Consider the following 13194-nt stretch of genomic DNA (forward strand, 5'->3'; position numbering starts at 1 on the left):
GAAAGGAAAGAGAATTTGGGACTAAATTAAAAAAAGTAATGACTGTTAAATATTGTTTTTACATGTAATGTGGGGGCACCCTTGAAATAAATAAATAAATCAAAGATGCTACTGGCTTATTTTTTATTTATTTAGAATATTTTTCCATGGTTACATGATTCATGATTTTTGCCACCCTTATCCCTCCCCACTCCTGGAACTGAAAAGCAATTTCATTGGTTTATACATGTATCATTGTCCAATATCTATTTCCATGTTATTCATATTTACAGTAGAGTGATCCTTTAACATCAAAACCCTAATCATATCCATTGAACACATGATCAATCATATGTTTTTCTTTGGCATTTCTACTCCCATAGTTCTTTCTCTGGGTGTGGATAATGTTCTTTCTCATAAGTTCCTGTGGATTGTCCTGGATCATTGCATTGCTGCTAGTAGAGAAGTCCATTATGTTTGATAGTGCCACAGTGTATCAGTCTCTGTGTTCAATATTCTCCTGGTTCTGCTCCTTTCACTTTGCATCAGTTCCTGGAGGTTGTTCCAGTTTCCATGGAATACCTCCAGTTTATTATTCCTTTCAGGACAATAATATTCCATCACCAACATATGCCATAATTTGTTCAGCTGTTCCCCAAATGAGGGACACCCCCTCATTTTCCAATTTTTTTGCCATCACAAAGAACTCAGTTTTGAATATTTTTGTACAAGACTTTTTCCTTATTATCTTTTTGGGGTACAAACCCAGCCGGGGTGTGGCTGGATCAAAGGGCAGGCAGTCTTTTATCGCCCTTTGGGCATAATTCCAAATTGCCCTCCAGAATGGTTGGATCAATTCACAACTCCACCAGCAATGCATTAATGTCCCAATTTTGCCACATTCCCCTCAACATTTATCACTTTCCCTTGCTATCATATTGGCTGGGCTGCTAGGTGTAAAGTGACTGTACCTCAGAGTTGTTTTAATTTGCATTTTTCTAATCAGGAGGGATTTAGAACACTTTTTCATGTGCTTATTGTTAGTTTTGATTTCTTCATGTGTAAACTGCCTGTTCATGTCCCTTGACCATTTGTCGATTGGGGAATAGCTTGATTTTTTGTAAATTTGACTTAGTTCCTTATATATTTGGGAAATTAAACCTTTGTCGGAGATTTTTGTTATAAATTTTTTCCCAGTTTGTTGCATTTCTTCTAATTTTGATTGCATTGGTTTTGTTTGTTCAAAACCTTTTTCATTTGATAGAATCAAAGCCATTTATTTTACATTCTGCAATGTTCTCTATCTCTTGCTAGGTCTTAAATTCCTTCCTTTCCCATATATCTGACAGGTGTACTATTCTATGTTCACTTGATTTATTTGTGATTTCACTCTTTATATTTAAATCATTTACCCATTTTGAATTTATCTTGGTATAAGGTTTAAGATGTTGATATAAACCTAATTTTTCTCATACTGTTTTCCAATTTTTCCCAACAGGTTTTTGTCAAATAGTGAGTTCTTTTCCCAAAAGCTGGTATCTTTAAGTTTATTGAACACTAGCTTGCTGAGGTCATTTACCCCTAGTGTATTCCATTGATTCACCCTTCTGTCTCTTATCCAGTACGATATTGTTTTGAAGACCACTGCTTTATACTACACTTTAAGATCTGGTGCTGATCAAGATGCTTTTAGTTTTTTAAAAAAGGTACCACATTCACTGAACATACAGCTATTTAACTTTAAAAAACATTAAGGTTCATGGATCATGCCTTTAGAAGTTTTACTTGCAAATTTCCTGCTTATTGAAACTGAAGTATTGTGTCTAGATTCCCATAGCCTAGGAGCAGAGAAACTTACTTGCAAACTCAATTATGTATAAATTACATTTCCTTTTCAATTTTTAGGTTTTATCATGTGTTTTGGATCCTTTACTCCAGATGTGTACTGTATCTGCTAGTAATTTAGGCACAGCTGACATGGCTACTTTCATGGTCAACTCTTTGTATATGATGAAGACAACACTAGCACTCTTTGAATTTACTGACAAACGCCTAGAAATGTTACAATTTCAGGTAAGTATTAATGTAAAATTATTGCTTAATGTGATTGAATTTTCTCCCTTAAAATAAGAGTTTTTAAAATATTTTAAAGCTAATAAATCTTTTCTCTAACACAAGCATAATGATAAGCAGATTAAAAAATGTTAACAACATTTGATCAGGATGTTATTAGGGAAACTGTAACACAACTTCTCTGATTTCATAGAATTAATAAGTATGTAGATTTCATTCTCTGAACTGGAAATAATGTAATATACTTCTCAAAATCTGGAGCTTGTACAGGAAGTGTTTAGAGAGAGCAGATATATTTTTATCTAAGTGTAAACTAGTGTTAGGTAAAACATTAGAAATTGTTATACCATTCACACTAGTTCTATAAACCAAATGGTTATCATTTAAGCTTCTGTGCGATGCTTAAAGCAAATGAAATTATAAAATGCAACTGCTATAAAAATTCTAATTAGAAATAGTGATTATTTTGATGGTAGTTAATACATTTTTAAGGAGCTGATAAAGCCATAAGCTATCATATATATTCAAATAATTTAGAAGAAAGAATTAATTAGAGTCCATTTTTCCCCCCTGATTAAAGTGTTTCATCCTTTCAGAGTTAAAGATCTTTTACATTTTTCAGGTATTTTTTAAAATTCCATTTTTTGGTTTATTTTTCAAAAATTTTCAAAACTATTCAGGCACTTCTGTGTGTGTATATGTGCTAACAGATTGAAATCTTCAGAAATGTTACAGACAAAAGAGTGGTTGCCATAAACTGTGACCGCGAAAATATGGGTTCAAGACTTTGAATTGCCAAAAGCATAAAGATAATTTTTAGTGTCTTGATTTTATGTTAAAAATAAGTGGTTGCCATGGGAAAAATTCCCAAATATGAAATACCCAAGTTAGCTGGGTTTTATGGAGATTTTAATTAATACGAATGAAGGAATTAAAGAAAGGGAGAGAGACAGAATAAGAAGAAATAATAGGAAGGCTAGGGCCTAGGCCTTTCTTTTAAGAGAGAAAACTAAGTTGGTCTTTAATCACTCACCACAAGATTGTCCAGCTCCTTTTAAAGAGAAATTTTCTCCTATGTCGCCTCCCCTAAGTTTTCACGTCTACCAATCACAGTAGATATTTTCCAAAGGACTGACCATTCTTAATTCACATCTTGTTATCACCTTCTCTGGGTAGACTAAAACTCCTGAGTATTTCACATCTCTTTGCTATGCTTGCCCTTTTAGTGATTAATTTGACCTTCATAGGTACTTAGCACCCTTTTGTATTAGATCTAAAAATAGACATAACTTAAGGGCTTGGCCTCACTATAAGTTTGAGTTAAGTACTTTTTCATTGTTCAGTAAGGAGTTTTACTACTTTATCTTCCCCTTGAGGTATGCCTAAATATGGGTGGAGTAAGGTTAAGTTCTCAATACATTCCTGATCAAGTACCTCCATTGTTTAAATGGGGAATAACCTTAACCAAATGTTTTAAGGTAGAGTCTGAGAAATTTTAAGATTCACAAAAAAGATAGATATATCCACATGTAAATTCCAGATTTAAAAATATATATATATATTTAGTAAGGATACCCTTACTTTTATTCTTTCTCTTAAATCTTACTCTGATATACTCTAATATCAGACACTTGTTGTTTGTATTTTAGTCATAAATTCATAACAGCTTAAAATTGGAAAAGGACTTAGAGACCACCCATTCTATTCTCCTATGTTATGTACAGAATTTATGGCATGTGAGAGGTGGCCATCTAGTGTCTACTTAGCTGTGAGCTTACTACTTTTGAGACATCCCTTTCTTTTGTTGAAACTTTTTATTAGAAAATTTATATCGGGGGCAGCTAAGTAGCTCAGTGGATTAAGAGGCAAGAGGTCCTGGGTTTACGTCTGGCTTCAGACAGTTACTAGCAGTGTGACTGGGGTCAGTTACTTAACCCCCTATTGCCTATCTTCTACTCCTCTTCTGCTTTTGAATCAATACAAGTATTAATTCTAAGATGGAAGGTAAGGATTTTTTTTAAAGTTCATATTAAACTAAAATTTGCTCCCATGTCACTTCCAGCCACTAATCCTAGTTCTGAAGAGGCGGAACTCTTCTACATGACATTCCTTCACATATTTAATCACTGTTATTATTTTCTAACCTAAGATTTCTTGTCAAGAGTTAAATGCCTATGGTTCCTTCAATTGATCTTCATATGAGATGGTTTCAGATTTTATTTTTCTTCATTTGCTTTATCATAAATAACAATAATTTAATTCCAAATTCCATGAGCTATTGCCTGCTTTTAAAGAAGGGGAAATAGCCCATTCCTTATGTCTAGACAAAGTTGTTGCTGAATATAGTCTTTGGTTCTTTAAAATTTCATTCATTTATTTCCTTCCTTCCATAGGAACTCAACCCAATTCATCTAAAAATTAGTAAGTACTGTTGTATGCAAGGGAGACCCTATGAATACAAAGATGAACAAAGACTTAGGACTGTCCTTAAGGAGTTTACAGTTTAATAAGGGAGCAAGGATTATACAAGTAACTGATATACAATGCAAAATAGGATAAATACAAAGGAAAAGCATAGTCTCAATGATATAGGAGATTTCACAAAGAAACACTCTCATTTTCAGTTAGCAGCTTCAAATAAGAATGCTGACAGAAGAAGAGGTGGAATCTAAGTTGTACCCTGAGGGAAATGAGAAATCTCAGTAGTCAGAAAAACCAGAAAGTCCATTTTAATCATAGAAGACATTAAAAGGAAAGAATGAGAGCAAGGATGGAGTCTAATCTAGTTTGACTGTATATAAAATATGTGACCGAAACTAGTATGAGATACTCTGAAAAGGTAGATTAGAATTAGATATTGAAAGACTTTGAATGCTAAAATAAAGAATTTATTATCCAAGAAGCAATATCCACAAGTAGTTTTAGCAGAGAAAATATGGTGTCAGAACCTTGCATTAAGAAGCTTTCTCACAATAAAGGATCAGTTGAAGATAAAAGAGGCTGTTAACATGAAGACCAGGTTAGGAGATTATTACAGTTTTGGGGCCACCAGTGATGAGAGCCTAAACTAAGGTAGTTGTGCTGGAAATTGAAAGAAGGACATTTATGGGAGAGTTCTTCTAGGTTTAGAAATGTTTGATAGTTGTTTGGATAGAATACTTGAAAGGAAAAAAGGAGTCAAAGATAATATTAGAGATATTGCCTAAGCGATTAGGATGATATAGTTCTATCACTAGGAGTAGAGAAGTTATGGGGAGGGACAGGTTTTGTGGAGAAATATTGCTTCTTATTGGAAACATGAAATCTGTCCACAAGTAGAATCAACAATCCTCAGTAGTATTTGAAGTCAGAGAACTTCCATTTGGAGAAATCCAACAAGGCAATCCTCTCTGCAGAGTGCCCAACCAAGACCCATCTTGGGCACAGAAATTTCCACTATTTTTCAGTGTAAGAATATTTCTATTTGTGCTGCAAGAAGACTGACTTTGTCCTGCTATTTTCATCCTGGAGATACATCAGTGACCACTAACTGGAATTGAATCATAATCAAGCCAATTACCATCAACCTCTTAATCCTTTAAAATGATGTCCTTTTTGTTCTATTTCAGATTGAAGCACATTTGGATACACTTATAAATGAGCAAGCATCTTATGTGTTAACCAGAGCAGGTCTGAGTTATATCTATAACACTGTACAGCAACATAAACCAGAACAGGTGAGAATATACATAGGGTTGTAGTGGGTCATTTAGTGTCATAATTTTAGAGATTTTTTTTATTCCTACTTTTACCATTTTAGAAATGTGGGAACTGTGACCCAGTTATGTAAAATGCAATTTGACCTGGATTTCTTCATCTCTTTAAAGTATCTGATAATACCTCTGTGACCCAGTTCACAGGGTTCTTGTGAGACAGCAGGGAAATCATGTATGTGGAATACTTTTCAAACCATAATGCATCATATAAATGTCAATAGCAGCAACAGTAGTAGTAGTTGTTTCTGCTGTCAGTATGCCCTGCACAGAGTGCAAATACTCAACTCTCAGTCTCTGGATCCCTAGAATCAAAAAACAGTTTTAAAACCTCTACATCCCTTAGACTCAGAATGTTTGATGAGTTTGAGTCTTCTTTAGTTTAGGACATCATGGTTCAATTAACTAGTGACATCAACTACAAAATTAGCAAATCAACCAACTTATAAGGATTTTATAGAATACTGCATGTTAGACCTGTTACATAATGTACTCCCATCTTAACCCTCCTTACCCCAAATTTACAATCCAGTTCATTGAATTTTTTTTTCCTGTAGAAATAATTCTATAATGCAAAATAATAAGAAAATAGAATTTGGTATATGAAATTTTGTTTTTGCAGAAAAAATTTTAGGAATACATAAAATGAGAGTGCAGCTAGGTAGCTCAAGGTAGGCCAGGCCTAGAGACAGGAGGTTTTGAGTTCAAATCTTGCCTCAGACATTTCCTAGCTGTGTGATCTTGGACAAATCACTTAATTCCCATTGCTTAACTCTTACTACTCTTCTGCTTTGGAACCTATATACAGTATTGATTCTAAGATGGAAGGTATGAGTTTTTAAAAAATGAATTCATGAATGAAGTAAGGCCTATTGGGCTTTGCATTATTTATTTAAACTTTTAACATACATGATTAGTATCATTTGGTCTGGGAGTTTTGAAAGTCTTTTATTTTGGATTTTGTGAATGTTATGAAATACTTTCCCTTAGATTTGGTGATCCTTACAGCTATTTTGTTTATATTTTCTCTAGTGAAAAATGAGTTTTTCTTTATTTTCATTGAGACTATAAAAATTTCTAATATCTTCTAAAATTGATATACAGCATATGACAATTACATTAATCCTGTGAAGATCTAATTTTTTATTACAGGTGTAAAAAGCTTTTCTTTGACATAGACTCTTCAGATGTTTCATGTAACATGGTACAGTGAAAGGACACTATGTTTAGAGACAAGGGCACTGTGTTTAAATTCCAATTCTACTTACTGTCTCTATCATTGGGCAAGTCACTTTACTTCTCTGAAAATTTGTTGTTATTGTTCAGTTGTTTGAGTTGTGTCTGACTCTTTGTGACCCCATTGGAGTTTTCTTGGCAAAGATATTAAAGTGGTTGGCCATTTCCTTCTCCAGCTTATTTTTATAGATGATCAAAGTAAGCCAAACAGGGTTAAGTGACTTGCTCAGGGTCACACAAATATGAAGAATCTGAGACCAAATTTGAACTCACATAGATGAGTCTTATTGATTCTAGGCCATTACTCTATCCACTGCACCACCTAGCTTGCCTCTGTAAAATTATGGGTTGGAGTAAATGAATTCTAAAAAGTCTTTCAGCTTTAATTCTGTGATTCTGTAATCCCTATTCTCTGAACTCGTATATCTCCCTTGATGCTGAAAATATAGTAAAGTACTCAGTAATATTTTTGGCTGATGCTTGACAGATTGACTAATTAAATTACAATATTATTCTTATTTTACTAAAGATACTATAGTGTTCAAGATTTCTTTAACTAGGAGTCTCACTAGTGCATTTTTGTGTTCATTTACAAATTATTATCTTCTTGAAAGAGAGCTCGGGGACATAAAAATTAATAAAACTAAGGTTTGTGGAGCTACATCTAATTGAAAATCAGAAATAAAAACAAAACAGTTCCAAAACAATGTAAATAGGAAAATGTGATAATTATTTACAAAATATATTTTAATTGCAACTTTTTAGAGAAACACATCTATTGCTTTAATTGAGGTACATTTGTACCAGTCTAAAGTTAGTTTAAACAAATATGTCTGTTTTTTTTCTGGATTCCTTAAAAGCTTTGTTTCCTTGAATTACTCATTTATGTTCATTTTAAATTATTTTAAACAAGTGGCATTTTGTGACAGATAACATTTATATAGTTAAATATAATTCATGATAGGTAGCTTACTTATCCTACAACATACTTTAGTTGATTAAGTGTACTTATTCTAAGATAAATAAATAGTTAAGGCTATTCTACAATGTGAGTTATATTAAAATGACTCCTTTTAATAATAATTTTTTAAAATAAAAATTTAAATTATATAAGTAATATATAAATTATTAATTTTTAAAATAATAAACAAAATACATAATGAAGGAATTTGATAAACAACTTTATGTATATATAAATGGGATTGTGTGTTTTTGGCACCTACTAAGCCTTGGCTTAAAATATTATTCTTTCTTGTTTTACATTTTTACTATATTTGATGTTGAATTCAAATAAATTAAAATCTTTACTCTCTATCAGGGATTCTTAACCTTTTTATGTAACAGACCCTTTGACAGTATGGTGAAGCCTATTCGCCCCTTTTCAGAAGGATATTTTAAATGCATAAAATAAAATGCAAAGGAATTAAAGGGAAACCAATTATTTTGGAAATAGAGTCAATAGATAGGAAGACTACAATCACATATTGATGTGGCTAGTAACCATAATAATTTTGTATTAGTCATTAATTTTAATTATATATTTGCAATATCTACAACTATAAATAATATAAAAATATCTGTAATTTCTATTGGTGACGATCACTAGTACTTTTGTCTGTTGCTTACCTTCATAAGTAAACAAAATGCTAAATTTCAGTTAGAGGTTAGTGAAATCAGAAATATAATGTTTTTCTCATCCAAGTTTATGAACCTTCTGAAATCTATCTTTGAACTCCAATTTAGAACCCCTGAACCATACAAAAGGTGTTTCAATTCCCTAAGTTCAAAATTATATTCTTTGAGCATATGGCACTTTGGATGGCTTGCTTCTGGACAGACTTGAATAAAGTCCAATCTACCATCCACTGCTTGAAACTCTGAGGTGCATGTATTAATTAAGGAGCTGAAGAAGGAATACATTCCAGATTTGAGGAACCACTTGGGCACAGATATGAGAGGAGAAAGAAGGCATATTGAGGACAGGACTAGCTACTAGGACAGTTTGATGAAACAAAGAGTTCAGGATGGGAAATAATATGAAATCAGACTAGCAAGATAGATAGGAGTCAGATTTTGGAGGGGTTGTAAGGTTAGACCATGTATTGTAATTTATTTTAGGGATCATTGAGAGTCATTGAATAGTAAGGTGAGGTGATATAGCAAAGTCTGTTATTTGTAATGTTTCTCATAATTTAAATCTGAACAAAATTACTCTTTCTGTACATTAGAGAATAGGGATCAATTTGCAAATGGCAGAGTTCTATATAACATTTTTTTCGATAAGACCTGTGATTTCATCTGTGTGAGGAGCTCCTGGCTAGAACCTTCACACAGCTCTGCAGACTAGTAAATCCTAGCAATAAGAGGGCTTACTTATTTGTATAAAAATATTTACCTTCCATCTTAGAATCAATACCAGAAATTGGTTTCAAGGCAGAAGAGTGTAGGGGCTAAGCAATTAGGGTTAAGTGACTTGCCCAGAGTCATACAACTAAGAGAGAAGATTGGAAAACAGGGCCTCCCATCTCTAGTCCTGGCCACCAGCTCAATCCACTGAGCCACCTAGCAGCCCCTGACAACTCAGAGTGTGAGAGAGTTGCCTTAGTCACCAGAAAGGTATATTGATTTGCTCAGAATCAAACATCTAGTATGTGTCAAACATAGGAATGCAGGTCGTTCTGGATTTTAGACCACTATATCATTATCTACTGTATCTTGTTTTCTCTGTTCTATAATATATATCACCTAAATCATATTGCCTTTGCTTGCTTTTTTTTTAGGGTCCCTTAGTTAACTTGCCCAGCCTGGATTCAGTCTCACTGAAGGCAGCAATGGTAAGAAAACCATAATTTCATAGCAAAGCATTATCATTTGTGGTTCCTGAATGCCTTTCTGTTTAATGATGCTCTCCGTGATATAATTTGTAATTTTTTTTGTCTGTCCATAACACATAACATATTGATTTAAAGATGCTTATTTAGCTGATATTTCCTGGAGTCATGTGTTTTTACACCTTTATATCCTATACACACTTATACATATACATATTTTGTAGTGTTATAATTAAATCTAATACATTACTATTATACTCCTAATTTCCAAAACATATTTCTAAAACAAAAATGAATACTGATGGATATATCAGAGATGTATACAATACAGACATATGCAATGACAGTTATAATGCCCTACTTAAATAATTGTTACATGAATGTGCATAATTACTCAAAGATACATATAGCTATTCACCTACATGTAGGCATATAGCTTTATATACATGACTTAACATTCAAAATTTTAAGTTAGTATAATTTAAATTTTAAGTTAAATATATTTGAAAGGTTACCACTAATTATATAACTTTAATGGTTACCCTCAGTTGTATTACCATGCATATTTTAATTCTTAAGAATATCAAGATATTTACAAACTTTGTAATACTAACTGACTTTGGGAATTGGGTATACTAAAGGCCAGGAGGTAACCTGGCAGTAGAGAGGGGATATTATTGGCTTGGGAATAAAAGGAGAGTGATCAAGTCTTACTTCTTGCTGTATGAGTCCTTGGGCAAGTCAATTTCATTTGGTCTCAATTTATTCATCTTAAAAATGAGGGTCTTTATGTGGTTCTTAAGAACTCTTCCAATTGATGCAGAGTGAAAGGAGCAGAACCAGGAGAACATTATACACAGAGACATTATACACAGATACACAGTGGTACAATTGAATGTAGTGGACTTCTCTACTAGCAGCAAAGCAATGATCCAGGACAATTCAGAGGGATTTATGTGAAAGAACACTATCCACATTCATAGGAAGAACTGTGGGAACAAAAACACAGAAGAAAAACAACTGCTTGATCACATGGGTCGATGAGGATATGATTGGGGATATAGACTCTAAATGATCACCCTGGTGCAAATATCAATAATATGGAAATAGGTCTTTACCAATGACACATGTAAAACCCAGTGGAATTGTGTGTTGGCTACAAAAGAAAATGAATTGTATAACCATGGAAACATATTCTAAGTTAATTAATTAAATAAAAATATTCAGTTAAAAAATTATAAAAGGAAAAAAATTAAAAACTCTTCCAACTTTAAGTTTATGATTCTGTGATCTCTAAAACTTCTTTTTCCTTGGAAACATATAATAAGATGATAGTGTGGTAAAAAGGCAGTCTTAAATTTTCATTTCCTTAGCAGTACACAAAAGAATAAATAAAGCTTTTTACATATCTTTTCTCTTTTAAAACAACTATAGATAAACAATAATCTGTATGTATTTTAGGAATATTAAAATTGGCATTGGCAACTCAGTACTATTGAAACGACTCAGATATAGATCTATTAAATCATTGGTATGGGTATTTCCTCCAATTCTCCAGTCCATCCATGACTGACTATCCTCTGCAGCTCTGACTATCCTCTGCAGCTCTTATGTATATAGCTTTCTGGAAGTTTCCTCAAGGGATCCTTTAAGTATATAAAAGGGGCCTTCTTTGTTTTATCACATCATGAGACTCAAGTAAAATAATACATATAAAATATGATATAAATTCTAGCTATTATTATGACAGTAAAATATATATCTGTCTAGTAGTTAGCCTTTGCTTTTACTATATGACTAAATGCTCTCTTAAACTCATCTATTTCTTTGATGATATCCTTTATACTGCTATACTGCTTCTTATTCATAATTTCTCATTTGTAATGTGATGAAACTATTCCCAAGACTTGTTCTTTGAATGATTTTCAATTTCAGTTTTCAGAGTCTCAAGTTTTGTGACTTGTAAAATATGATAATACCAGAAGAATATTGGTATTAAAACATAAATGTACATACAAAATGATGAGAGGCTAGAACAAAATTTACTAATACCCCCCAAAACTCCAAGAGTTATAGTTATACTATTAGAGAAAAGAAAAAGAAAAATTAATGTCTAGAAAAATAAATGGGAAAGCCATGTTATGCTTCCAAATATCAAGCAATGAACTGACAGCATTAAACAGCTATGGAAACACAGAAAAGTTTTCCTGTCAGATTAATGGATAAGGGAAGAATTTGTGATCAAGTAAGAAATAGAGAATATAACAAAAACTAAAATGGATAATTTTGATTACATTAAGTTAAAAAGATTTTGTTTAAATAAAACAAATGCAACCAAGGTTAGAAGGGAAACAACAAATTGAGGGAAAGTTTTATAGCAAGTATCTCAACATGGCTCTACTTCTGAGAACTGATTCAAATTTATGAGAATAAAAACATTCCTTAATTGATAAATGGTCAGAGGATATGAACAGGTAGTTCTCAGATAAAGATATTAAAGCCACCTATAGTCATATGAAAAAATGCTCCAAATCCCAATAGATTTGAGAAATGAAAACTAAAACAATTCTGAGCCACCACCATATACACCACCAATAGATTGGCTATTATGACAGTGAAGGAAAATGATAAATTTGGAGGGGATGTGGTAAAACTGAGACATTAGTACATTGTTGGTGGAACTGTAAACTGATGCAAGCATTCCAGAGAGCAAAATGGAGCCATGCCCAAAGGGCCATAAACCTATAAACCTTTGAACTGGCAATAGTAGTCCTGGGTCTGTATCTCAAAGAGATCACAGATCTTGGAAAAGGACCTACTTTTACAAAAAATATTTTTAGCAGCTCTTTTTGTAGTGGCAAAGAATTGGAAACTGAAGGAAACAAGTTGTGGTATGTGGTTGTAATGGAATTGATAAGCAAGATGAGTTCAGAAAAACCCAGAAAGACTTCTATGAACTGATGCAAAATGAAGTGAGCAGAACTAGGAGAGCATGAGCACTGCGAGGAAAACTGCAAAATAGCTTATCAGAAATTAGCTTTAATTCTGTATTTTATATCATATATCAAAACAAACTCAAAATGCATTCTCAACCTAAATGTAAAAGATCACACAGAGATAAAATTAGTAAAGAACAAGATTATGTGACTTTAACATTTATAGCTTTAGAGAGAATTATTAACCAAAGAGGGGATAGAGTTCATCACAAAAGATTAAATAGCTAATTTGAATTACATAAAATTAAAAAGCTTTTGTATTAATAAAATCCTTATAGCTAGCATATCAAATGAAAGTACTAATTGACCAAAAAAATCATTGTTTCA

The 13194-nt window shown here is 32.6% G+C and overlaps 1 protein-coding gene across 2 annotated transcripts in view; it reads left to right on the plus strand.

The window, feature by feature from the left end:
* COG6 (component of oligomeric golgi complex 6) overlaps positions 1–13194 on the plus strand; it is a 153986-nt gene that overhangs the window by 116563 nt on the left and 24229 nt on the right. For both annotated transcript variants that reach the window (XM_001368196.3, XM_016421917.2), the window contains exons 15-17: positions 1885–2052; positions 5661–5768; positions 9821–9874. In XM_001368196.3, coding sequence (XP_001368233.1) covers positions 1885–2052; positions 5661–5768; positions 9821–9874 — 330 coding nt within the window. The remainder of the gene's footprint in view (positions 1–1884; positions 2053–5660; positions 5769–9820; positions 9875–13194) is intronic.

The sequence above is a fragment of the Monodelphis domestica genome, chromosome 4 (assembly GCF_027887165.1).
Source record: "Monodelphis domestica isolate mMonDom1 chromosome 4, mMonDom1.pri, whole genome shotgun sequence".
Classification (NCBI taxonomy): Eukaryota; Metazoa; Chordata; class Mammalia; order Didelphimorphia; family Didelphidae; genus Monodelphis; species Monodelphis domestica.